General features: G+C 43.9%; 3 protein-coding genes across 7 annotated transcripts in view; 1 reads left to right on the top strand and 2 right to left on the bottom strand.

Moving 5' to 3' along the window:
• The window catches only part of Siz (Brefeldin-resistant Arf-GEF family protein schizo), a 43,614-nt gene extending 27,233 nt beyond the window's left edge, over nucleotides 1-16,381 (bottom strand). For 2 of the 3 annotated variants that reach the window (XM_077405829.1, XM_077405833.1), the window contains exon 1: nucleotides 5,009-5,375. Coding sequence is in view for 1 of the 3 variants with exons in the window: in XM_077405820.1 (XP_077261946.1) it covers nucleotides 15,743-15,993 (251 nt within the window). In the remaining 2 variants the exon portion in view is untranslated. Of the gene's footprint in view, nucleotides 1-5,008; nucleotides 5,376-15,742 lie in introns of those variants that run through there. The other variant, XM_077405820.1, reaches the window with a different exon arrangement.
• Nucleotides 16,382-17,928: 1,547 nt separating this feature from the next.
• Nucleotides 17,929-22,484, top strand: Edtp (Egg-derived tyrosine phosphatase). 3 transcript variants are annotated; one of them, XM_077405698.1, is made up of 7 exons: nucleotides 17,929-18,086; nucleotides 18,799-19,185; nucleotides 19,275-19,846; nucleotides 20,522-20,841; nucleotides 20,916-21,348; nucleotides 21,457-21,804; nucleotides 21,888-22,484. In XM_077405698.1, the coding sequence occupies exons 2-7, from the start codon at nucleotides 19,099-19,101 to the stop codon at nucleotides 22,030-22,032; spliced, it is 1,905 nt and encodes a 634-aa protein (XP_077261824.1). In that variant the 5' UTR covers nucleotides 17,929-18,086; nucleotides 18,799-19,098; the 3' UTR covers nucleotides 22,033-22,484. The 3 variants fall into 3 exon arrangements, with proteins under 3 accessions (XP_077261824.1, XP_077261823.1, XP_077261822.1); XM_077405697.1 differs by having other exon boundaries at nucleotides 17,929-18,100; XM_077405696.1 differs by having other exon boundaries at nucleotides 17,929-18,100; nucleotides 18,651-19,185.
• A 234-nt stretch (nucleotides 22,485-22,718) lies between these two features.
• Pex10 (peroxisomal biogenesis factor 10) lies at nucleotides 22,719-24,169 on the bottom strand. The gene is made up of 4 exons (XM_077405711.1): nucleotides 24,017-24,169; nucleotides 23,532-23,909; nucleotides 23,195-23,446; nucleotides 22,719-23,120 (listed from the first exon to the last, which is right to left on the bottom strand). Exons 2-4 carry the CDS (start codon nucleotides 23,898-23,900, stop codon nucleotides 22,812-22,814), a joined length of 930 nt encoding a protein of 309 aa, XP_077261837.1. The 5' UTR covers nucleotides 23,901-23,909; nucleotides 24,017-24,169; the 3' UTR covers nucleotides 22,719-22,811.
• Between the last annotated feature and the right edge of the window lie 2,920 nt (nucleotides 24,170-27,089).

Genomic DNA, 27,089 nt, shown 5'->3' with positions numbered 1-27,089 from the left:
TTACGTATAATTGCCTTAACATGAAATTTATGAGGCTCTTCGAGAACCAACTTCACCAAAAATAAACCTTCAATTCCCTCTACGAAGATAAACTTCCGGAAAAAAATTAAAAATTGTTAAATAATTGGTTTATATCTATATTAATTTTTTACACGCATCTAACGCATAGCTTTTTATACTTTTCATACGTGATAATAACGTAATCGACACTCCAATTCGAGACAGAGCAGTCGATTTTTTATACAAAATACCAGGAAGTCGCCGCCGTCGATTCGGTCGCCGATTTTTCGATTCGATTAGTCCGCGCAATGTTCGCTCTGACACGTATAAAATAATCCGGTATTTCCAGTAAATCCAGTATCCTTTGACGCGAACCGTTCCAACAGTCCGCGACTGTTCATACGGTAATACCTGTGCAGTTACCGAGATGGCGATTTTTCGAAAGCGCGAGAGACTCCTCCAGGCGGGTCGTCTCATTTTTCTTACGCCTTTTGCCGCTACGATAAACTATACAACAACGCAATATTACGGCGCATTGCCGTGCATTCGAGGAACAGGGAGATGGAAGGGAGGGAGGACCGACCTTGTCTATAATAGCACGATAGTTATGGGCTGACCTAGTCTGAGCGTACCATTCACCGATGCAGTTACTTATAAGTTGTGCCTTAAAGGCACGCTTATGCCGATCGTCGCCGCGAGGATCTCCGCCCCGGAATTGTTGCATGTCGATAGCATCATCGGAATACGCAACATCCGTTAGCGATGTTACGTCGAAGTTCCTAACGCGTTACGTTTTTATTTTTGGACAACAGATTTTTCGGCCAACTTTTGAGTTCACGATCGGCGAAAACGTCGAAATACTTGTAACTTTCGAGTAATTACGCCGAAGCTAATTCTCTGCAGCTATTAAAATAGGGGGGAATAAACGATTTTGAAGGAATATCAAAAGTTAATAATTTACGCGCGTCATAATAAACTTCTAATTATCGAGCTTAACACGCGAACTGGCTTTCTACCGTAAATTTGCGTGAATTTAACGGTATGATAAAAACTTGGGTATCTCGAGCGAGTCACGACACTTTAAATAATACCTACGTATATTAAAGAAAAGTGTTTATAATTATATTAATTAAGATAATAAATTATATAATTATCAATACAATTTAATAGCAGTCTACAATAATATATAATTTTAATATATGTATTCAATAATATGTATGCAAGTGTATACGTACGATACGTTTGCTAATTAAAAGCCTTCAATATGGTTGCTATCAATTTTGCTTTCACTTCACATTTCACACTCACTCACGCGTATCTATACTTATTTGAGTGCTAAAATATAAAAGTATGTGTACCTGTAACTACCTCTCCTACAACACACATTTAGAAAACACATCGATCCACACGCTAAGCCCATGCACGGCCGAAAAGTGCCGAACTTCGCGCGTATTACACAGCAATGAACGTGAAACTCGCGAACAATAGATACTTCGCGAAGCAAACTTACATACCATTATCTTATCTCTCTTTTGTATCGTACGATACAATCGCATACGTAAAAAAAAAAAGAGACGCCGTGGCAACCAAATCGGGTTTTTCGGCCGATCGTTTGTACAAATTCAATCAATCGATAGAACGAGAAGTGGAAATATCATATTTATTAATAGAATCGATGATACGGTATCTCTTATTATCAATAATGTCACACACATAATCTTACTCTTCCTTCATATTTATATCAACAAATTAAATAAAAAATGGCAAAAGAGAAATTTGATTGATATCAATGCTATTTACGAGTAAATACTCCTTTAATTGCGCATCTGCAATATGTATATTTTTAATGTCAGTCTCAGAAAATTGGAATTTAGATTATGGCATATTATAGCGCGGTTGATAACGACAAAACAACGTTGTTTTGTCGATTACGCCCACAGGTTTCCTCCCACTTGCTCGACGCAATCCGAGTCGTTATCGCGCGAGCGAAGATTCCGGAACAATACTTTCCCCAAAGCAAAATGACTCGGTTTATTTTTATCTCTCTGTCACCGAACCGTTATCGGCCGCTCTAACTGGTGCGGCGGCAGCGGAGCGGGTAATCAGCGACAGATCTTCGTATATACGAACACTATGCGTGCGTACCATGACAACGTGCGTGACGTATGGCGATCACACGGGGGTGTAACATCCTCCTCGTCGGGGTCGTAAAGTCCAAGCCGATCGATATACTTCGAAAGCGCGTGTCCATGAAGCGCCTCGTGTACTCGGTGTCTTTTAACGCGCGCTAGTACAAGCGGTACAAAAAAAAAACGGCAAAAAGAGGAAGAGAGAACGATGACGCGACACGAGTATCAGCGGCAATAAATTTTCTCGTCGCTCGACGCGTTCCATTTCGAAAATTCAACGTTCGCCGTTGAATATTCCGCGCGTGCAGCATTGTGGCCGGTCACGGACGACCACCCATCGATCTGATTTATCTCCGCGAATCTCTGCCGTTCCAGAAATTCAGGATTCGGGTGATCGGCCGTGACCGTGTGACGCGGAGACACCCACGCACGTCAAGTTTTGTCAAATCGCAAAATCCTCGGACGCGATAAACGATAAATGACACGACAATTGCCGTCGTTAATTCGGTGAGTCATTTCGTTCGAAATTAGCGAAACGTGACGGAACAAGGCACGCGAGACCGCCGCGCCGGGATCGCTATTAAGGAGGGCCCGGCCCGCCGCCAACCACCATCGCCGTCGTAATGGTGAATGCGAATGATTCAGAAGGGTGGAATCGTAAGGGTGCGTAGGGGTCGACGAAACAAACGGCAAAAATCAATAGCACGGTAACCGAAACAAAACACCGGTCTCTAAGACCGTCGCGTTTCCGCTACCTTAATTTGCGCTTATGTATATTATTTCGGCCGGCAGACGAAATAGCGAGAACATTGAGATTCGTTGCGCTTTATCATCGAGTAACCTTTGCGAGAGATATTTTTGTGAAGCTTAATTCGAGAACGGAACGTCAAAGAACTGATTCTATCGCGAGTAACGAAACGCGCAGGCATGCGCGCCCTATTCCAGGAAATCCCAAGGTACTTTATTGACATTGGCCCTTTTTCACGACAATCCAATTATTTTATCGTGTCGTGCTGGAACTCGGACTACCTACTCGGAGAGCCAGGAGAACTGGCACGGATTCAAGTTTCACTCAGCGCGCAGTTCCGCAGAGAGGCCGCTCTTACGAAAGATTTGTCACTTAGATTTCGTTAAAACAAGCACCCAGGTTCGATTGAATTACGGTCGATTTTATTTCTTTCGCGTCCTCAGGATTTTTCTTCCGGCAGCGAAAGAACCTCACCGTTCGGTCTATATTTAAACCAATTTTTTTTTTTTTCAATATTCATTTTAAGACGGAGAGCGAGACGGACGTATATCCGTTCGCGATGTGCGATGTTGATCGCCTTGAAAAGTTTACATAAACTAGATGATAGTACACAGAAAAAAAGAATATTCTTGATTTGAAAGTATCTTTAGTTTCAACGTGGAAATCTTGAAACAAGATTATATTGCGTTAAACGAAGAAAACTTTGCTTGAATGAAATCATTTTATAGCTCAAGAAAAGAAGTTGAAATGAAAAGTTGAAACTCTTATAAGAAGATTATAGATTGTTGCGTATATACGAAACACAATAAACGCATTAATTTGAATATATAAGTTTTGATTTGACACTTCTTTTCTTTCTGCAATGCGATATACGAGTCAAGTAGCAGAAACAGCCGCGGATGCACGGACAATTTGGCAATATGGCGACGGCGAACGGTCGTGTGACCATTTGTGGTTCACGCTCGCGACCCACACGTAGAGGCTCGCCTTGATCGGCCGTTCCCTCGGCGCTGATTTTACCCACGTGCTCGTAAACGCGCGTAGGAGTAAATAATGTCGTTAAACTATAATGTAATCCACCTTTTAAGATACGCGCGAGTATAACGAGCAAACTCGAGTGAAAAAAAAAGTATAATTAACGAGCCGTATTATCAAATGGGATGTACGATTTCTCGGTGGAAACCGCGTAGAAAGCTATATATACGGGCTATCTCTCCGCGTCGAACGCCCACTTGAGCGAACCGAGAATCTCCATGCAAAACCTCCGGTAGCGCATCGACAGTGATTTTAACGCGTTCATACTGCAGCCCGGGCTCGTCATAATCCCCGATAAACCGCTGTCGAGCGCGCTCGGCGAAATGTGTGCGCGCGCGCGATAAATCATCCATCTGCTTTTCCGCAGATGGCCTTTCACGAGAGGAGAGGGGGGAAAAAAACAGCGATCGAGATTGATTTCATCCGAATATTTCGACGAATATCGAGCGAACGGGGCGAAATATATATGATGAACCGCCGGCGTTTCTCAGAAACCGCGAAGCAAACGCGAGTGAGCCTCGATTCGTCGCAAATCTCGGGGGGAAAGGCGATATAACCGGGGGGCGAAAAAAAATGCAAGATTGTCATTTGCGAAATAAGGTCACCGTGTTACATGCACGACGCATAATTGCAACACACGTCGTGCACGTGGCGGTCGGTTCGCGCACGTCGATTTTTATCCGTCGCGGGTCGCGGCTGCACGATCCTTTTGCCGGTTTAGCACTTTACATTCCAACCGCAAGGTCGCACCACCATTCACGCAAACCGCTCCGGGACGTTACCGTGCAAATCCGCATCTGTATATCTCCTGCCGCACGGTGCACTCCCGCGGCGAGTGCGCGAGTGCGCTGCGTGGGCGACGAGGGTGCGCTTCCGCAGCCTGAATGGCTATTTATTTTCCCAGATATGCGTATCGCTAACGCGCGATTAACATCAGCGTGCAGCTCGCGGAAAATCGAGCGTAAATAAATCGCTCGACGAGCGACAGTAATGAATGGCGAAAGTATATCGGAGATTAAGGGAGAGGTTCATAAACGCTGAGAGGAGGAAGATTAATTATCAATGTTAACGTTACTCTTACGGGTACTATATCTACCTGTGGCGATACCCTAGCAGTCGGCGGAAAAAAGCCGCGGACAACTTTCGATCGCAAGACCGAAGTCTATCGTCGTGGAAGGGATTATGACGCACACAGTCGTTGCACTCGTTATGGCACGCGCGTGTCGCGTGTGCAACCGCGTATAAATGTACGTAATGAACATTCGCGCACTCGCGCGAAACAATCAGACGGACAGAATCGAGACGCAAATTTCGCCCTCGGAGAAATGAAGAAGACAAAAGAGACGAGGAGGAGGAAGAGAGGGGATGGAGGGCGAAGGGGTGGAGACGCGTCGCCCGACGCCGCGCCGTTTTTCCGCGGTGCGCGTGAATGGGGAAAGTGCGACGTGAATCGTTAGAGATGTACTGGCGGCGACGCGATATAAAAGGGACGCGAGAAGGCGTCGGGACGCCCGGCGTTCGCCCGAGTCTGCGCCGTCACGACGACGTCCCTTTGTCCCCACGAATCTCTCTCACCTAGCTTCCTCTCTTCTCCTCCTCCTCCTCGCCCTTTCTCTCTTTCTCTTTCCCCTCTTTCTCGCACTGCGACGCTCGCGGTCTTTCTCGCATCGCGACGCCGACGTCCGCGTCGCTCTGTTGCTCTCTTTCGTATACGAGAGCGAGAGAGAGAGAGAGAGCTACGCCTCCTCGCTCGAGATGAAAACGGTAGATCTTCTCCGCGCGTCCCTCGTCATCACCCCGGAAAGGCTCCCGAGTGCATTAATTGCCGGCGAGACGATCCTATCGGGGCGGGATTGTAAGACCAATCGTGGCGTTCGTCGAGTACAAAGGCCAGGATCGGAAAAGGCACGTACAGCTTCGATGAATACGGCCTTCGATACTACATTGCGAGAAGCAACCGAGGCACGAGAGAGAGAGAGAGTGCAGGTTGCAGAGGTAAAAATGTAATCCCGAATAATTCGCGCATATTCTTTACGGAGCGATGCAAATTTGAGAATTTTGTCCGCTGCATTTCCAAAAAAAAAAAAAAAAAAAAAAAAAGAATAGAAGAGAGATCGTCAATCCTCGGCACTCGCGTGACCAAAGACATTAAAGCACTCGCGTAATTGCAACGTCGCTATGGAGAGGACACTACCCTTCTCACGACCTTTTTCTCCCTCTCTCGTCCGTTTCAACCCTGTATGTACAATTCTCAAATTCAAAAGCAACCGCGTCATTCCTGGCGCAACTACAGTAATTTCTATCCACGTTGAATAAAAGCGAATGAATTGTTGGTTGCTGCTACAGAGATGAATGCAGCACCGAGAAACGCAAAGCTGACGCGTAAACGAAAAATAGAGATATCACGAAGTGAAATATTGAAAGCCTGAAAAAGTATGCGATCATATTGAAGTTGGTTTGAGCGAAAGGTTAAAATTTTCAACAATGGAACACAAAAGGAAACACGAAAATGTGTACGTAGATTTTTTACAAATTAAATTCCACATAATTAAATTTTATCAATAAAATGTATGTTAACATTATAAAATATTGTTGTTGGCTTACTTGACAAATATAATAACAAGACTTTTCTATTTGAGCACTGCATTGTTAAATTCGTAATATCAAATTATACTCAATTTGAGTGATTTTTAACCATTCCTATAAGTCGCCACTGCTCCTACTCTCAATATGTCGTAAATTTAACTAAAACAATGTTAATTTAACCAATGGAGTTAAAATAATAATGTTTTGTACTGAAATAATAAATTTATTAAAAATAACAAAATGTTATTTAACTCAAGATATTGGTTTAAATTTCGTCCTTTAATATTTAACAGTGCGTACGGATGTGTGTTAAGTGCTCGATACTAGGAAATCTCTTTCTTCCCGTAGAATCACAGTGCTGTTTACGAGGCGAGGCGGTTCACGGAGGGAAATATCGATTTTATACTATATGTCAATGAAACTACAAACTACAAGAATGTCCTACACGTCCCCTATCAGCAACTTTGTCCAATGCACGTACCTAGTGGCAGATAGAAATCTTTCAACGCCTTAGTTCCGCGCGCATTGTACAAACGATACGCGCGTGCGAGTCTCTCTCCCTGCACAGAATAACACCGCGGCGTGTTATAACAATAAACCAGCCGCCGACTCGTAATACGACGGCAATAGCCGGCGGAGAATCTGGTGATTTATCACACTTGTCTCTTAGTTTCGTGTATCGCGTTGCCATTCCGTGTCAATAGTTCCCGAGTTTGACGCCTCATAAATTACAGGGTGCTCGGCGATAGGCGTGGTTGGCTGTACGTGACGATGCTTCTTGTCACAAATCGTGACAATCCCTCTTCATAAAAGAGATATCGCGACATGGATATTTCCTCGAAGTAATAAAAGAAACATGCTTTTCAGCGTATCGCTACTCCTGTACAGAGATAAGTAACGCAATCTTGTTTTTCACGGCTAATTATTTAGGTGGACTTTGACAAAATGCGGGAGAGATAATTAACAAGATATCCATACAATTGAATAAGATTTTCACGAAAGAAGAGAAATGTATGTACTGTACGAGTTTTTCCAAGGGAGACATCGCCGTGTCTCCCGCCGCTGTCTATCGAACACCTTGTATAGCTGACACACTTGCCGTGCGATTTCGTGTGCTCGACGTTGATTGCATTATATTAGGAGTGATCGAGGAGAGAGAGAGATACGCGTGTCCTTATAAGTGCTTATCAACCGGTCGTCTCCAAGCGCCCGCTATACCGTACTCGGTTAGAATGTCCCAGATTCCGCGCGCTATACGTATAATATCCGTCCTGCCGCTATACCTAAACCGAGCCAAAATACTTTCAATCGGTAATCGATAGCGGCACAGCTCCGATACTCCGACGCAACATTTCGGCCAAGCGGCAAACGACCGCTTTGATACTGCGATCCATTTAGCCCGCGCGCGTACTGTAACACACCGGGCAGTTAGCCGCTCCCCCCTCTATGTAACCGGCTCTATGTGGAGAACCCACCCTGCAAGATACACCCACCACGCGTACTGTGAAACAAGAGTAATGGGGTTAAGCTCACTGTGCTTGACCGTGATTCTCCGCGCGAGGAAAAATTTAATTAAATGTCGAGCGAGCGTCTCATGATGAATCCCGGAGGCTCGCCGCAGCGAGACTCGCGATGCACATTTTTCATGCGCGCACTGTCAATAGAAATAAATGCAGAAAAGGAACGACGGTTAGATGGAAAATAGAGGGAGAAATTTAGGAAAAATATGTACCCGATGCCTCTTGCGTATCAAATATGGAATTCAAGAGCCGCATAAATATACAAGAGCCAGCACGGCAATGTACTGTATAATGGGACAACTACAAGTAGTATAATATATGTTGCGTATTTTCCTGAAGCGTCTGGAGATCGGTGTTATATTAGAAGTCTAGTGTATTATGTATACGTCTGTGTATCAAATTCAGTCAGAAAGGAGGACCGAAAAAAGCGGCGAATCCATACTTGCCCCATTTCCATATTTAAATCATCGTCCATCTCAAGTATCTCAGACATTCGGCGAGACGCGTCGAAACCACCGGCAATCACGCGGCAGCCGGGAAATCGCATAGAGCGATCCATTCTCTACCGGTCTCTGTCAATCGCTATTTCCCCGTTCCCCCTCGCAAGCGATATTGCACGACGATAACTATATTGCGCTGCGCTGCAAGCGGATTATACGCGGAGAACGCGGACGGTGACGTAGAAATTCCCTAATACGTGTCGGAGTAACATCGTCGGTTCCGCGTCTCGCGCACAATTCGCATTTTTAGTCCTTCATGCATCGATTCTCGCAGCCCGCTTCCGTTTATCGACCATTCGGGGAGATACCCCGATACGATACCGCGGGGTTTCTTCGGATCGGCATGCGCGCGTTTTATCTGTCGGACGCGGACGGCGATGTCTGCGACACGCTGGTGCCTGAGCCCACGCGCTCGCTCTCCTCGCGGGTACAAAGGGCCCTATGGAGAGAGTTTAAAAGTAGTCACGGGGAAGCTTTAGATTTAGACTCCATTCCGTGTGGTCTATAGCGGCTAACTATAGAAGCGCATAAGTGGATCATTTACGGAGTCCATAAAGAGAGGCAGAGAGAACTCTCTCTCTCTCTCTCTCTCTCGTGGAGTTCCAATCTCCGGAGGCCGCGCGCGCGTTCGATCCTATTTTTCCTCTCGGGTATAAATAGCGATACCGAATACGGGAAAGCTTTTGCAAAATGGGAACGGGCTTCCCTTGAACTCTCGCGATTCGCTCACGCAGCACGGCTCGACTCGCTTGACTCCGCGCAGGCTGACTGAGCGTCACTGGACAACTCCAAGGCGACGATTTCACGTACACGCCAGTAGCGTCGAGATGCGCAACACGCGCCGTTTTCCCACGCACGCGACGCGACGCGAAGATGCGGTAGTGACAGCAGCGGCAGTGACGCTCCGCCGCGCCGCTGCGAGCAACAACCTTGACCGAAATGTCGAACCTGTTTATCCGCCATCCGGTAATGCGATTTATACCACGCCTACCGTACCAATGCTCGCTGAAAATTTCCAATTTCTCGCTAAATCGATCTCTTTCTGTCCGCTCGTATATAAGTATTCGTAGCAAGCAAGTAGCTTAGACTGCTTACGGCGAGGTAGTATTTTTAAGCACTGTAATTATGATAATTTTATCCTTCGCTGTTAAGTTATTAATTCTTGATGACCTTTTGGTTATTTATTTCATCGGGAGGTCTCGATCTAAATTAAATTTATATAGGAATTTTGAGTAAAATTAAATCTTTTTGATAGAGAAATTAATTTTTCAGATGTACATGGGTGCGTACAAATTTCGCAGAACCGCCGAAAAAGAGGAGCTTATGCGATCATTATTTTATTATTGAAAAGAAAAGTTTATAATAATAAGAATCGTGACCGCGCGCGTATTATTGCCGGTGCATTAAAAAGGAGAAAAAGTTTGTTAATTAAGAAATTTCAAAAGAGGGATGACGGTCAATAATGCTGCATTTGAAGTTTTGTAATCTTTATATATTCCGCAAATAGAGTGGATTTAAGTCAAGCGAGTGCAATACTTTGTCGCGTGCAGCAGCAAAGTGGGATTAAAAGTCCAAAGTCCTCCTTGCAGTGGTCCACAGGGAAATAAACTATTTTCTGTTTCGTCGTCGCCGGAGAAGTGAAGGAGAGAGAGAAAGAGAAACGCACCAGGCGATGACAACAAGAACATCGGCATTCCCGTTCCTGTATTTTTCCTACGCGTACGCATTGCATCGACGATTAACAGTTTTGCAATCGATGCTAATCAGCGCCAATTAGTCGCGCAAGAGACGCAGCCAATCGTTCCGTTGGAAACTCGAAACCGAACTTTGGAGCCATAGAAACCTTGCCCACATCCGATAAAGGTGATCCGGAGTCAATCGGGCGCGTAAATGTTGCTCAATGAAGACAAAAAGAGTAGCAGAGCTATTCACGTAGGATGCAATCAACATCGAAGGACTGTGCAACGAAGAGTCATGACTTTAGATGCAATGTTATGGTTGTACGTTGAATATTCTTAAAGCGTTCGCTTAAATAATCAGGCCGAACGTTGTGAAAGTATAATTCGGAGTAACAATTAAATAATTAAAGAGAAATCAAAGCGCGCATCTAGAAAGTTCACATGGCATAATTCATCGTCAGGGAAGGATGGTCCCTTTAGGAAAATCTACGACTGTCCCCAGAAAATATCACGAGAATAGATGTAGGAAAAAACCTTGTTACCGTTTAGTAAGGCTCGAGGGTATGCGTCGCGTGTGTGGATGCCGAGAGCATCGCTTTAACATGTTCGTACCAGATGTAAGAGAGGACACACGAGCGTTTGGACAGAACGTTCGCCGCTTCTTGGAAGCATAAATCTCTTTTCGACCGTGTATTACGTCTTTCCGAGCCGTGACCGAGTCGATTCTTCTTTTTTTTTCGCCGCAGACGAGGAAACGTACGGCTGTTACCACGATCTTGCGCAAAGAAGACGAAAAACCGCGCCGAAGAGGCGTTTAATCTGTAAGAATAAGCAGTTTTCTCGTCGCAAGCCGCAAACGGACGTCTCTCCATTTAAATATTTCTGTATGTAAAACTCGCGTTCGCATAATCTTCGTAAAATTAAATTAAGCGTCCTCGAATCGTAAATTGGTGATATTTACAAGTGTTTGTTCAGTGTCACGTATTAATCAAAATCTTAAATTATGCAATGGTCATATCATACATAATCATGATTATCTATATCTTTTTTCTCTTCTTTTACGAAATAGCGGATACTGTAAAAACTGCATATTTTTTCATTTTGCGTAATACCCAACCTTGATAAGAATTGACGTCAAGCGTCGAAAGAAATAAGGACTCATTTAAGAGAGACATTCGAGGCAAACTGTTTGCACAGCTGATAAGGTTAAGAATAAAACGCGTGGAGCGGGCACAACGACGCTGGAAAATTAATTATCGAATTCTGAAAGGATTCTTTTTCGTGCGAGAAACGCGCGCTCGATAACGCGCGTGGAAGTCTGAAATTCGTCTAAAGGTGCCTTTTCATGCCGACGCTCGACGCTCATTTTCAGCGGCAAGAAGGTCGCATGACCACACGTGACGTCGGCGTCAATTGAAATTCATGAAAAGGAAAACAGCGTCAAAATTTCGGCGTCTTCGCGCTGCTTTGGCTTTGACGCTAAAGCTGAGAAAATCCAGCTTTCTTTGCTTGACGCTAGCGTCAGCGCGAAATCACGTGATTTCGCGATACGCTGAAACGAGCGTCCCATGAATTCGCACCTTTAACCCTCGCGACATCGCGCGGACGCGATAAATTTCCGGGAACAATGGACACGTCAGACGCAGCGCGAACCGCGAACGACCGCGAATCTGTGTCAAATATCTCTCGACCGCCCGAGATTGTACGGAGGCAGAACACCAATTATGCGCGGGATATATTTGGCGTGACCGGTCGACCTCGCGTCGTGGTAACGACGTAATCGAACGATTCGCGAGCTTTCTTTTTACGGACGAAGATATTGAACATCGCGCCACAGAAGTTATCCGTTCCTTTTTTCATAAGAAACGTTTTTCGGAGGTCTCGAACAGCGTCGGAGAAAGAATGAGAGATTCGGCCACGTCGCGCTCGCGTCACGCGTGTTTGCTCGATTAGCATTTTGCGGGAGAGAGCAAAGCGGTGGGATTTCCACGCGCGTCCCGCGATACTTCTTACTTACAATTGGGCGTGCGCGCGGACGCGAGATAAAGAGCTCACGCGAGACGCACGGGAGAGGAGAAGTTTCCGAAGTTCTGGGACGGACCGGTTCTGCAACCCAGATGTATTAAATCATGAGCTTAGCAGTAAAGTTAGAGACGGCTTCGAAGCGGGATCTCCCAGCAGGTCAATAGGATGGCCTCAAGGTCACCGCTTTTGGGGACCTCTCCTTTTACCGCCGCGATCCTATAATGCTAAGCGCACGTGGTGATCCGCGCGACCGATGATTTTTCTTCCCGGCTTGAAGTCGCGCGAACCGATCTCGTTTCGCGGTCGTTTAGCATCTGCTTTCGATTATAAGATTATTATATCGCGTTAAGCGCGAAGAAGAACATAAAAGTTAAAATATCAGGAAGCAGCCATTGCGGAGAGGCCTTATTACGTTCTCGTAAACGGTGTCGAATCGGCGAGCGCGTCGGAAGAGAAAAATTACGTGTACCTATCTGTCGCGGTAAGGATCGACGGCGGGGAAGTTGCGCGCGCGATATGCAATTATCAATTATTATCATTATAGCGTACGGCGCGTATAAGAACGCGCGTAACGCGCTCGTATCCCGTCTAGGGGCCTATCTTGTGGGAACGTCTAACGCGGCGTTGTGCGCGCGCGCGGACTCTTTTCTTCCAGATGAACGATACGCGCCTTGCTTTACCAGGTCGTTGCGTCTACTACTCCCTACGCGCGCGCGGCACTCTCACGACAATGCGTTAGGGGAGTGTACACGCTTATGAATGCGACGTACGCATTCGAGTTGTCCTTATTAAGGTACGACGCGGTCTTGGCAACGCGGTCCGTTTCCTTCCGACGAGCGCACTTAATAACGCTTTTAATTAAGCGCGGCGTATCCGCAGGAACAAACGTATCGCGCGACTGTCAACGGAGAGCTGAGAGCTGAGAATTTCTATATATACATTAATTCTATTATCCTCGAAAGTATATATGGAGCAATGCGTGATATCAAATTAATCGTAATAATATTCGTGACGAGCGAGTCTCATCGGTGCGTTTCGAATTGCGTTGGAAATTGAAAGTTTTCCTTCCTAGAAATCGAGGCGATTAGGAAAATGCAGCTTGAGAATCAGCTCATATTCACTTGGCTTTGGTAATTGGTGTGCTAATTAAACGTCTCTCGCTCCCCGGCGATACTGGTTCCCGAACTGTCGTTCGACCTCGCGGAGAGACAAAATTTCTGTCTCTCTCACCGTCGCGTTCGGCGTTTCGCAAGGTGGGAGAGAGAACGGGAATTTAAACCGTGGACCGGATAATTATATTCCACGACATTTCGCGGCTATACGTCGAACGAATGCGTACCGCATTAGCGACTATAGGCGGTCGGCGCAGCCTCTATCTGTAATTCGATGGCTCGGACGCGACGCGAGGTGGTGCTTCGCGCCCCCTCCCCCCCCCTCCCCCGTCGTACATTATCAATTTATCTGGGCACGCGCTTGCACATCGATAGCGGCGAACAAGCGCGCGCGGGATCCTCTCTTTCGCCTACGCTTCAATAATTCGCGTTATCGTCACGGTTTCATGCGCGCGACAGCGTATTAAGCACTCCCTGGGAAACGTCATTGATGTAAACGTCAATGGGACGAAACGCACGGCCAAACACAATGACGAATCATCGACGGCTAGTCATCGATATTTTTATAATGTCGTATAAATCGATATTCCTTTCGCTACGTAGAATCTTCAACCTATATTTCGGGTCGATTTTTTTTTTACGATATTGCGGAATATCTGTAGTTCTCAGATGATTTAAAGGAAATGAAAATGAATTAGACCTGAGAGGAGAGGAAGTAAACGATAAAATCGTACATTTTACAATTAGTTTCGGATAAGTATCGATTTAAGGAAATGCTACGTTGGAAGATACAGTATTATACGATACAAAAAATCGAAACGGTGCGATAAACGATAACCTGCCTCGACACTTCCGACGAGAGGAGATAATCACGGAATTAATCAAAGGCAATATCACTCAAGAGGAAATGATGCGACAATAAGCGCATTAATCTTGCGTATTATCCGTGTATAGACGCTCAAACTGACCGTTCATTCAACAAAAATATAGAATCCAAGCTGAAAGGAAAATATCCTTCCGCGAGTGCTCCGTTTTTTTCCCCTCGGAACAACCAGAGAGATACGCGCGAAGATTACGCGTTTCGCTCTTTCCGTTTTAACTCTTTCGGTTGATCTACACTCGGCTACTTGTCGAACCAGAGCAGAGGGGCGAGAAAAAGACTGACCGATGAGAGGAGAGCTCGCGGATGCGTGCGTGTGCGCGGCAACGTCGGCCGGCGTTCGATCCGTAATAGCCGTAATAGGCGGAAACAACGACGTCGCGAAACAAAAGGTTAATCCGACGAGAAACGGTGCATATCTCGTTCCCCCCGCCGCCCCTTGTATTTCGCGATACCCATCAAACGCGACGGGAAAATTTGCGCGAGGACGCCCGCCCCCGCGATCGGCACGCTCGCCGCCGCGCCGGTGCAATATCAGTTCCGCGATGATTGACATCTGATGGCTTTTTCTAGAGGGGGAGGAGGGACAAGGCGACGCGAGCGAGGGAGGGCGAACCGCCAACCCCTCGGTTCGATTCGCGCGCTGGATTCTCTACACGGGGAGAAAACCGGAAAATAAACGACGATCGGGAAACCCTGACCGGGAGGGTCGAGGGATGAGAAAAAAAAAAAAAAAGAACAACGCGCCCTAAATGCGCGGGAAAAAGGCGGATACGCCCTTTTTCGGTTTCCGCGTTTTCCCGGTTCGCCTCGTTCCCGTCGCAGAAGCGCGAATAAACGAGAACGTTATACGTTGAGAAGCTACCGCGCTGTCCGCGCGCTACACAATTTCTCTTTATTCGTACCTTCCATTATTTCATTCGAAAGAGGGGAAATTGTGGGTTTCCGTGTGGCACACACGCACATTCAGCTTCCCCGCTGCACCCTCGTCTCGCTTTAAGCGCGGAAAGTATAGAAGAATGCGACTGAGATGGACAGAACTCTCTCTCTCTCTCTCTCTCTCGCGAGAGTTCCTCGCATCTCGGATATACCTTCATCTCCGTCGCCTCGTCCCGCCTTAAAACCGCGCGCCGTTTCGCGCGGTTCAGGTACAAAAGGCGTGGGAAACACGCCGAAGATCGCGTTTATTAAGAATAAAAAAGCAAACCTACGAGAGAGACAGAGTTAGAAGGAGAGCACTTTCACGCCGGTAAAACTGAATTTCTATATCGCGAGTATCGCGACCAGGCCCGGCCCTCGCGCGCAGGCCGCGTTCGCGTCACACATTCCGCGCTCAAATTGAAAGGCGATTCAACTCCCTCGCGGAGGGAAGGAAAACTGAACGGAATCGCGGAGTAAAAAGAAAAAAGAACAAGCGTACGCGGAGCGCGATTCCTTGTTTCTACCTTCTCTCACAATCAGATTGGGTGGGAGGCCACGAGTGGGAGGACGAGCGAGGGGAATGAGTATATCGGAGTAGCGCGCATACCTGTCGTCGTGCAGCCGCTTGAGGTCGGTCATCTCGCGCTCGAACTTGAATTTCGACACCTCGCAGAGCAGGGCGTCCCGCTCGCCGGAGACCTCGGCGAGCTCGCGCCGCAGCCTCTCGATCTCGGCGTACTGCCGGCTGATGAGCTGGTTCTTCTCCTCGAGGATGCCCTCGACGTCCGGGTCCAGGAAGGCGCCCGCCGGCGCCGTCTCGCCGACGCTGCCGACGCTGCCGCCGAGCACCGCGCTCATGCCGTTTGTTTACCTCCGATCCTCGCGCTCTCCTCTCTCTCTCTCTCGCTCTCGCTCTCTCGCGCGCGCGTGCGAGAACGTCGCGCGAACGTTGTTTCACCCACACGTCTTCGGGGAGACGTACGACGGTCGGACGTCGTCGTCGTCGTCGCCCTCGTCGCCGTCGGCGTTGACACGATCGCGCGAGAGGCGCGCGCGCCGATTCAAGACGGGCGGCCGCGAATCGGCGTTACCGTCGGCGTCGGCATATCTCACGGTTGAACGACGCGATCAACGAACGTCACTGCAGCGCGCGAGAGACGAGGCGAGGCACGCACGACGGCACGACGCGACGCGACGCGACGCGACAACCCCTCATCGCACACTCGCCATATTGCCGAGCGGAGCCGCGGTCGCGTTTCGCGTTCCTCGCGCTCGGAGTATCGGACCTCGGACCGCGCTCACCGCGCCGCGGTTCGATTCCGCCGGTCCGCGCGTGCGCGCGTCGCCGCCGGCGACACACCTGGCGCCATCGCGCCGTTCCCGCCCGCGGCTCGTCGCCGGCGCCGGTCAGCGCCGGTCCGACAAGTGTATTTTCGTTTCGCGGGAAATTTCAAATTTCAAGATTACGTTTACGTATTGTCTGCACGAAAAAGGTTCATGTAGACAATAGAACCAATGTAAATTATTGTAAATCGAATGATTAATTGATTAATTGATTTCTTTAACCCTTATGTCAATACCCGGAATGTGCGACGTTGTTCAATACCCGCGGCGGGTACCCGGGTACCCACCTGCTGTGTAACATGGGTAAAATTTTTAACGTTTGCATGAAAATTTTTTTATAACCGCCCGGATCGTCGCTATTTGAACTTTTTACTATCGAAATATGCAATGAACCATTTGTTTCAATACCCGGAAGTAAAAACATTATCGTCTTGAAGTTTACCTACTTGATTCTAATACCCAGGGTACCCGGCGGGTATCCACTTTTAAGAATATGAGTTTTATTATAGTTATTGACTAAATTAATTTATAAATAATTGTTTTGTATTAATTTACCATTTCTATAGCCATATTAATTATTTATAAATTAATTTAGTCAATAACTATAATAAAACTTATATTTTTAAAAGTGGGTACCCGGGTACCCTGGGGTATTAGAATCAATTAAGTAGGTAAACTTCGAGACGATAATTTTTTTACTTCCGGGTATTGAAACAAAAAGTTCATTGCATATTTCGATAGTACGATCCGGGCGGTTATAAAGAAATTTTCATGCAAACATTAAAAATTTTACCCATATATGCACAGGTGGGCACCCGGGTATTGACATAAGGGTTAAACTGTATTTTTGCAAAAAATAATCGTACAAAAATAAAGAGTAGGTTTAGACTAGATTAGATTAGATTAGATGTATTTCAATAAAAAGCAGTGTATTGTTTAACTCACAATTGCGACGCAATATATATGCATAATGTATATTTTCTTTTTTCACAGGTATAATCAAAATCTTTAAAATCATTGTTAATTTTTTCTGACGTTTGAAAAATTATGTTCAAGCTAAATAATGGCTCTAAAAATAAAATTGCAAACAAAATAGAAAACGCATTATTATTTACATAGATGATACGTTGTACATTGCATAATGCGAATGTAGATTATTAAATATTTTACACGTAAATGCCTTGCTTTAAAAAAAAAAGTTTTCAATTTATTAGATATAACGTATAGAAACATGGATAATCTTAAAGTAACACATGCATATATTTCTATACATTTATATATATGCATTTCTTCATTAAAAGATATATAAATGCTTTTATATATAGACACGCGCATAAATTCGAATATGCGTGAGTAATCGTCACGTGACAGATTTCAATTCGCTCGTGGCGGCAGGCGGCGCTGTAATCGATCCCCGCCGTGGTCTCGCAGATAACCTTTAAAGTACGGGAAACGGGAACGTGACCGCGATAGTAGGACGTAGGACGACCGCGGACCGCGTGATAATCGCGTTCGGACGACTCGCGACTCGCGACTCGTCCCGATTGACAGTTCCAAACCGTTCGAGCGGTTCAAACGTGCCAGAACGTGCGCGCGAGGAGGAGCATGCGAGTATTTACGGGTATTTCTGAGCCGAAGCCGAAGCCGCGATTCCCGATTCCCGATTCGAAAATGCTCGCGGACCCTCGTGCACTCGCGTCGCAGATTTTGCCCGAGTTATCGGAATTCCGGAAATGCATCGCCCATTGTTGCGGAAACACGCGGACCGTACGATAGCCCTTGCGACACGTCGTAACGTCTCCGTTCCCTACGTGGCGGGGATTTAAACGCCGCGTGTTTTCTCAGCGACACCGATGGCACGCGCGGCGGTGTTGATAGGTTTATACAAGCTTTTGCGGTGCTCGCAGGAAAAGAATCACGATCGCGACAAGGAATCGATCGCGCGCGCGGCTCTTGATCTCTCGCGATTGAGCCTTCGAGGAGTACAAGATTCGCAAATTTAATATGTTTATTTAAAAAAAAATAAATTATAACGTACATTTCTTTCCTCACCCTCCAATTTTTCACGCATTTGCCGTCGCGTTTCAGTAAATATGTGGCACAAATCACGCGCGCATGTTTCCTTCGACGTGGAGTGTTTTGAAAGTTTTTGTATTGTTTTCGTTCCGAAGTTTCCCCGATGTTTCGACAACACTGTAGATACGAACTGTAGACAGCGATAGATATGAAATCGTAGATATAAGTGCGACAGACGTTCTCGAGTAAAATGAAATGTATTTTATGAGTCGGCGCGTAACAGGTAAAATTTATTATCTACAGAAGTAACGTGTTATACCGTTGTACATTCGTGGAAGATCCCGTCGTCGACGTTTGAAGATGGATTGTGACGAAAAGAATTTGATAAATATTGATTTGCAATGCCACGTAGGCCGCGCGTATATACCTTAAATTCAATGCTTGTGCCGTGTCTTTGTCGTGCAAAATAATGGCAAGATACTAGCGACTACTGATCCCGTGAATTTATATCGTAATAAGAATCTAGTGCCTCCTTGGGAAGATATCACGAGCAATTTTCTACCGCATGTGAGAAAACGCGTCTAGTTCACGCCACGGCGAATCATGACTGAGATTGGTATAGATAGTCTACGAAATCTCATCACGCACTTCGCTAAGAACACGTACAGGACCAAGGATGCGGATGTTACGGTAGTTGTCCAATTAATATATTTTGTATGATTCAAGCACATATCCGTATTGGACTCTCAGCGAAATTAATGGACCGTATCTTTTTGCAGAATCAGGAAATCATGCAGAGATGTGTGCTGCTCGCGGCCTTTGATTACGAATATTCTACAATAGACAACAGCGGAGGTGAACTTTGCGCGCATTATCCCAGTTACCTTATAATATTGGAACATGACAAGTTTCGAACCTCGAAAAACTTTGACGCGCTAGCGGCAGCTCCGGTTCCATGCGCGATGGAAAATACGTACGAGAGCATATTGTTGAGAAGCAAGCTCGTCAAACTGATGACGCAATCAAGATTTGCCAGATGTCGTTCAAGATTTCCGGTGCCAGTGATATTTTACAAGGGTAGGCACGTATGCAGATCCTCGACGTTATCCAGCGGCCCAGAAATGTTTGGTAGAGCCGGATTAGATTTCTTGCTGTCTAGTGTAGCCAGCAGCAGCGCCAGTTCGGCGCAGCCAGATACACAGGTGGAGAAAAGCCTACCCGAGGAAGAATCGAAGCTCACTGACTTGAAAAATAAAGTTAGATATCACGATATAGAACTTCTCAAGACTCTTAATGTAGGAACCATCGTAGACTTCATGGTGGAGAAGAAGAAAGTTAAATATGGAATGACGTAAGGATGATACTGAGTCTCTTGTATTTGTATGTGTCACGAAGCGAATACTTGTTGAGGGCTAGGCTTTACTATCTGTTAAAATTTAGTAATAGCGAGAACTTACGAGTAAGCCGGTTACCTTCTACTCTCGCGATTGAAACGAGACTTTGGGAAATGATTTAGGCATGCCTCAGGATCAGTTAAAGCTAGTCAGATTTGCTGCAAAATTCCCAGGAGCACCAGAGAATTCGGAATCATTGTCGGGGGCAGGTGGGGTCTACCACCTAAACTAGTAATTACATTTGCATACATTTCTATGGGTGACGTTGTTTCTGAATGTTCCCTTAAAAAGAAAGTAACCGACTTGTTAGCGGTATAATTATTAAAAGAAATATAAAAAGTTGTTTTTGTGTAAGAAGAATAGAAGAAAAACAAGATGGCTCTATAAAACTATTTATTTCATTAAATCGTAAACGATGAGTGAAAATCATGGTAATAATAATGTTTAGTACGAAACATGTGCAGCTTTTCCAGAAGAAAGCTGCGTACATAGAGAATAGCTATTCCAATAAGAAGACGTTCATCTTTAAAAACAGTAAAGTTCCATAATAATAGTCCTTATGAGCGGTCTGTTTTATTCTACGAATCCACTTTTAGAGGCCCTTAAACAGAGCTCTTTTGTTCGGTACTCAGCGTAACTTCGTCGGAGAAGGTAGACCAAGAGAGGCGGTACAGCAACTTTAAACTCATTTCACTGCCATATCCCGGATGTGAATTCTTCAAGGAATTTAGAGACCAAGATTACCGATCGAAGGATCTGGTATTCAACTGGCGCCAGAACTACATAGACGCGCCAATATGTGTACCTGAAGACCCAATCTCCAGTCAATTACGAGTCAACTGGGATCGGTATACGGAATGGAATCTAGTCAAATTAACGCAGAACTATTTAAGATTAATACTGAGATATCTGAGCGATAGTAATAACGGATTACTGATTCACTGTATCTCAGGTATGGACGTATCGTTCTATTAAAATGTCCAAAATAAATATTTTATAATGAGATTAATAATGTGTTATTTGCAGGTTGGGACCGCACACCGCTATTTATTTCATTACTGAGAATTAGTCTGTGGGCTGATGGGGTCATTCATACGACATTGGATTCGTATCAACTACTGTATTATACCATCGCCTATGACTGGATGCTTTTCGGACACGATTTAGCAGATCGACTCAACAAAGGAGAGGAGATACTTTTTTTCTGTTTTGATTTCTTAAAGTACATTGAAAACGAACACTTCAGCATACACAAACGTTACGAGAGAACGTCGAGGCATAGTGAATCGGACACTTTTGTGATTGACAGCGATTCTTTCGAAATCATTACAAACTCTAGTTTCAGTCCTAAGAACAGCTCATCCAGTTCTATTGAACAAAATAGCGTAGATGGCGATTCATCGCCAGCTGTGTTTCTTCCCGACTCATTGGACAATCAAGAGGACTCGCGAAACAATGTGTATGATTATTTTAATTATTTATTTTCAGGAATTTTTTATTTTTATATTAACGTCAACCCGTTATATATTTCGATCAGGTTTCTAACATATCTTTATATACGTTATAGAAATGTTGCACACGGGACACTTAACGCATCTCCAAATAAAGACGGTGGTGCTGCACAAGAACCGCGTTCACCGTTGCCTGCAAATCGTACATCTCCGATCGGCGTTCCCATACCACGCAATTCGCACGTTCGACAACGAAACGATTCGACCTCTTCGGGAGATTCGTGGCAATTGGTAACAGGGACTGGTAGCTTATGTGGTTCCACGACTGCCAATGCTCTACATCTGGACAACGTATCAGCGCCCGATTCAGATTGCAAGCCATCGTGCGCTACTTGCCGTAGACCATGGCGTACGTCGCAAGAACGTAGCGCGAACCTGAATGACGATGAAACTTGTGTATCCCAGTGAGTCTTTGGTGCAAATTTCTCGGTCGAATCGCATTTGTTTCTTTTATATAATTTGCAACTTATTAAAAATTTGATTCCAGACGTAGAGAACGGTTGCATTGTCTTCGAAATATATTTTATAAGGCTTATGGACCTCATGGATTTCGATTGAAGGACGAATCAGGTGGAATCAGCCAATATTTTGGAAATATTGTTGGGATGACTTCCATTCAACGCACATCCTAGTGACAAATGTTAACGAGTGTCTTTCCAAGAGCATGAATTTATAGTCGATTTTTTCTATTCTAAGATCATTAGGACATTGCTTCTGTTCTAATTATTTCTTATTTTCTCCGATATGCAGAATTTTCTCGCATATATAAAAAGATTTGCGTGTTTTGTTTTTAACTTGTTTTATCCAATCCATGATCGGATGAAAATAAGAAAGCAAGAAAATTGTAATTTAAAAGAAATTTAGCTTATAACGGACAATTATAGAACAAAGGATCTTAGAATATTAAAAGTCGATTATATCGTTAATAATACTTTGTCCAATTAATAATTTTATAAACTGAATTTATAAAATAAAAATGAGACGATTGTACATTATTGTTTGTCTCAAAATTGGACTGTTATACAAGATGTAGCACGATATGTGCAGAAATAATTGAATAAAACTTGATATTTTTGTATGTCTACATAGGCAAATATGTTTTATTATCACTTTCATCTCTTTTTATATAAAATTAATATTAATTCTTACCAATTGATTATCAATCTCTTTGTAAATTCCACATAATCTCATATTTTAAGACAATAAATTTAAAAAAAAAAAAAAAGGTAAAATTGCTGAATAGATTCTTTTTATCTTAAAAAAAGATGGACATTTGTTTTAAAAATATATTAATTATTTGTAGTTATATAACATTTATGTAAATGAATATATACAGTTTTTACATTATGTATAATGTGTGTGTGTATATATATATATATATGGAAGGAATATAATCTATTATCACAGAAAATTACAGATTCATTACGTGGACAATTCTCGACGGTGGAACATATTCTCTACAAAATGGACATTGCGGTTTAACGCGCAACCACTCGCTAAGGCAGCTCCAGCAAAACAGATGGCCGCACAGCGTCGCAGTCGTTGCCGTTGCTTCGAGACACAATTGACAATTGTGACTGATGCATTTAGCATTATTTACAGCGGTGCTGTCTTGCAACGTGCCGCTCTGCCAAATTCTCAACAGACACTGAATTAGCGTAGCAACTCCCAATAATCTTAATCCCCAGCTGACGGTGTCTACTGGACGAGGACCATATACCTTCAAATCATTGCGTAAGTATAACAATGGGATTACAATATTATCAATATTTGTCCACAGAACTTAAAATTTACCTTTGTATAATCTAATCCGGCAATTCTCCTACCTAGGCTGTAGTATCTGCCACAAATGTAAAATAATCCTTTGTGGAACAATACAATTATGGGTATCATTGTCCGCAACCTTGACAACAAGGTGTTCAAAAACGTTATTGCCGCTGGAGTCAGCTCGCCGTTTGGATGATTCACGCGCGCTTGTAACCGTTCCAGCAATTTGAGCAACGTTCTCTCACCGAGGCATTCTAAAACTGAGGCCAATACCCTCACCTAACGAGGAGAAAGAGAAGAAGCCAGAATTTAATTGAGTTATCGGAGAGCTTTTGCCGTAATGGATCTCTCGAGCCGAACGTACGGTTAACGTTGGAACTCTACGCTGCTCTAAATTGGCCTGCACTATACCGGTGTACTCCTCGCCCAACGTCTGATTGCCCATGCCCGACGTAAAAACAAAGTATAACAGCTTGAGCGGAATGTCAGACCGAATGTGTCGAATTAACGTTCCGTGCACTCCGAAGTTCTGCGATATCTCGGAGAGTTTCTCCCGCAGGTATTTAACGAAATCGTCATCCCGTTGACGCGATCGCAATATTTCCGCCTGACTCGCGCACTTCAGCTTGCGGCTGGGCCAATTCTCGTTGGTCCCCATTCTCTCGTGTCTCGTGGTCGCACCACGTCGGAGTCGTCGGAGTGCGAGACGCGCGATAGTAAAAGGCGAAGTCATGCGCGAACTCTAAAAAAAAAAAAACAGTTTCGTTCAAGGTCCAAAACACTCTCGATGTTCCGATTTAGAACATTCCGAGCGTGGAAGGTAACGCTAGGTTCACTCGCTTTATTTACCTTCTCCTTAGTTTTCCTCGTCCGGGCAGGACGGCGACGACGCGTGTAGCTCCTGTCCTGTGTCCACGAATAATTATTAATCTTTCAGTTGGACGGTTAATGGATTAATTACACGATTCGATGTTCATTTCTATCGATCGTTTACGCGGAGTAAACTATCGTATTAAGGGGATGCTAAAGCTAAGGCCGAACTTCCTCGACGTCGGTAATGTCAACTCTGTCAACTAAAAGCAAAGGCCGAACTGATATTGGAGACCTCGCGTGGTGACAACGCGAAACTCCGGTTTCAGTATTACCAACTAATTTCAGGTTCTATGAAGTGGTGTATGTCCGTACACGTACACACACCACTGAATTGCTCAAACGGACGCACGGTGGAGAGACATATGCTATAGACGCGGCAACGCCGCGCGGCGTTGCCGCGTCTTGGATTTTTTAGCAATACGGCCTGAACCTGAAAATGCTTTCTGGCCGTCCGCGTAGCAGAAGGCAGTAACGTATCAAGGCTGATAAGCACCCGCTTTTTATAAATTACATATATTCTTATGCACACATGCGTATATATATATAATATCTATCTAATTATTATGTGTATGTTTATAATTGTCTGATGACAAATAATAACAGTAGCACAATTGAGAATGTGAATTAGTATACATAGTATATATTGACGCGGGTACTTATTAGACTTGTCAATTTACTGCATCTCTTGCACCTCAAATAATTTTTTTCTTGTAATGTAAATGAATGATGTAAAACTATTTCAAAGGATCTATCGATCCATTCTTGATGGGGTAAAACAATAACTTCTATAACAAATGCAATAAATATTAAATTTATATAGTATTGATTTATTACACTCAGTCTCTTAGCATCAGAGTAGAGGGTAACGCAGCTGATGAACAGTATAGATATCAAACTGAATAAAAATCTTAATTATTATAACATAATGATATTAAGAATTAAGATTTTTATTCAGTTTGTTAATTATCTATAACTGCATAACGTGTGCAGTTTACGCCGAAGCGGCTGTTTTAACGCGAGCGATATGTTTCGTCGACGGATGATTAGCTAATTATGATTGTATACAGAATACTGGATATTTGCGTAAAGTATCGTTGCCTCGCGAATAAAGTCGAAGGACCGTCGAGAAGAGGAAACTCGCGGTGCTTTCATTTCCCTTCCGAGTGCGCTTTTCAATCTTTTATCCGTTTTCGCCCTCGTCTTCGTTTCCATTGTTAGTATGCGACAGCCGTTACTGCACTCCATGAAGAGTATCATTGCTTTGTCGAATAATACATAAGCAAAAGAGATGTTTTTCCTTGTGCTTAGAAATCCAAACAGATTTGATTTTGAGAATCATAAAGAAATTGTATTGTGTTACTTTCTTTCCATCGCGGCGAGTACCTAATCGTTTTTATACATTTATAGTTTACAAGTATACAGAGTACTTGAAAAGAAAGAAAAAAGGTGATCGTCGCGTTTTTTTTTTCACAGAGACGGGCAAACGTGTAACTGTGTTCACGTTGCCCGACTAAATCAAACTCGGATGCTACTAAGTATTTAGTTTTTATCCATCGGGACTTTAGGGTGCCGCGAATGCTGATATCAAGAATAATTATAATTTATCTTAGTGGAGTACGTACATCTTTTCGGCTTAGAAACGAAGACGATGACGATCAAACGAACGCTTCCGTTCTTGTCCCAAAATTGTTTTTGTTTTCTTTTGTAGCGAACGTTTCGAGGAATTTGCTTACGACGGTTCGTTAGCGGTAATTAACGATTATACGGAGCCGTCATATTTTCCACAACGCGTCGGGAAAAAATTGAATGGTTTCTATATGTATTCAGAGAATGTTGATTCATCATATTATTCTTTCAAACTTGCTTTCTCCTTTTAAAAATTTACACCAAGAGAAACTTTTGTTACATATTACTTTATTTTGATTTTTTTTAACATCTTTATTTTTTAAAAAAGAAACGAAAACCGTAGAAAAAAATTATTAAACTTATCTTTATCGTGTTGGAAATTCATTCAATTTTATCGCTACGTGTCTCAACTTCTCTTGTTAAAAACAAAAACTAATTTATAGCTTTATGATTTTACATATAATTGTTAAATTTCAGTTTTGTCAGATGCGATTTGTGCGAGCTTATTTAGTGGAGCAAATATTTTGTTGCGTTTTTTAGAAAATGTTCATCCGATCATTAGCGAAGCGACGCGATCCATTTATATTCGATCACGAGGGACTGCGCAAATTTTCGCATTATTTGCGGATTTTATAACTTTATTGACAAGTATAAGATCTAAGATCTTTCGCATAACTGATTTACGATTAAACTTGCGCTTTATTGAGGCTCAGATGTACACCCGTCTGTATCACGTCAATAAAAATCTGGCTGCAAAACGTGTATGAATTCATTCGTTTAGCAAAGGATGCGCGTTGACCTTAGAAGTGCACGTTGGAATTTCATCCGGAGGGAAAAAACTTTGTCGCATTTTTTTAATCTTTCTGATTCTCAAAATACATTCTTCGTGTATATTTTTTTGTGCAATGCTCATAATATTATTTGATTTTTGTAGATTAATTTTCTTTTCATGAAATATATTTTGGCAACTATGCCGTCTATATATAGAAAGAAATCTGTCGGACCTGTGCTAACTCGGACCACGTGCGTTTCTGACGTTTAAATATTAGTGAAATTCGGCTAGAGAGAGTGATTGAATTCTCTTAGAAAACAAAAAAATGACCTGTCTCGTTTTTTGATAGAAATTCGATAGAGATGCTAAATATTAATTTATTAGGTGCGTTCGGGAAGACGCTATTAGTGCTATTTGCTTATTTTATCCTTGTTTTACACCTGATGAAGCGATAAAGATAGAATGATGCAATAGCGCTAATAGCGCGCTTCCCGAACACAGCCATTGTGTTATAAATTCGACGTTCGCTTTTCGCGTGAGACTAGCTGGCATCGGCTTCCTATTTCGCTAAACGGGCCTTTTTCAGTAGGATACGTTTCTTTCATTATAATATAGAGAGGAGAAGAAGCTATAGGGATAGATACACATACA

This window comes from Temnothorax americanus, unplaced genomic scaffold, assembly GCF_048541705.1.
Source record: "Temnothorax americanus isolate GAGA-0224 unplaced genomic scaffold, ASM4854170v1 Scaffold2, whole genome shotgun sequence".
Lineage (NCBI taxonomy): Eukaryota > Metazoa > Arthropoda > Insecta > Hymenoptera > Formicidae > Temnothorax > Temnothorax americanus.
This window is presented reverse-complemented; position numbering and strand designations above follow the sequence as displayed.

Excerpts from the sequence above, each read along its gene's own strand:
- Pex10 (XM_077405711.1), bottom strand. The coding sequence starts at position 23,900 with ATGACTTCGCCTTTTACTATCGCGCGTCTCGCACTCCGACGACTCCGA. Across the intron at positions 23,447-23,531 it reads GTAGAGTTCCAACGTTAACC|GTGAGGGTATTGGCCTCAGT; the intron begins GTACGTTCGGCT and ends TCTCCTCGTTAG. Across the intron at positions 23,121-23,194 it reads CCGGATTAGATTATACAAAG|GTATATGGTCCTCGTCCAGT; the intron begins GTAAATTTTAAG and ends AATGATTTGAAG.
- Edtp (XM_077405698.1), top strand. The coding sequence starts at position 19,099 with ATGACTGAGATTGGTATAGATAGTCTACGAAATCTCATCACGCACTTC. Across the intron at positions 19,186-19,274 it reads CCAAGGATGCGGATGTTACG|AATCAGGAAATCATGCAGAG; the intron begins GTAGTTGTCCAA and ends ATCTTTTTGCAG. Across the intron at positions 21,349-21,456 it reads GAGGACTCGCGAAACAATGT|AAATGTTGCACACGGGACAC; the intron begins GTATGATTATTT and ends TATACGTTATAG.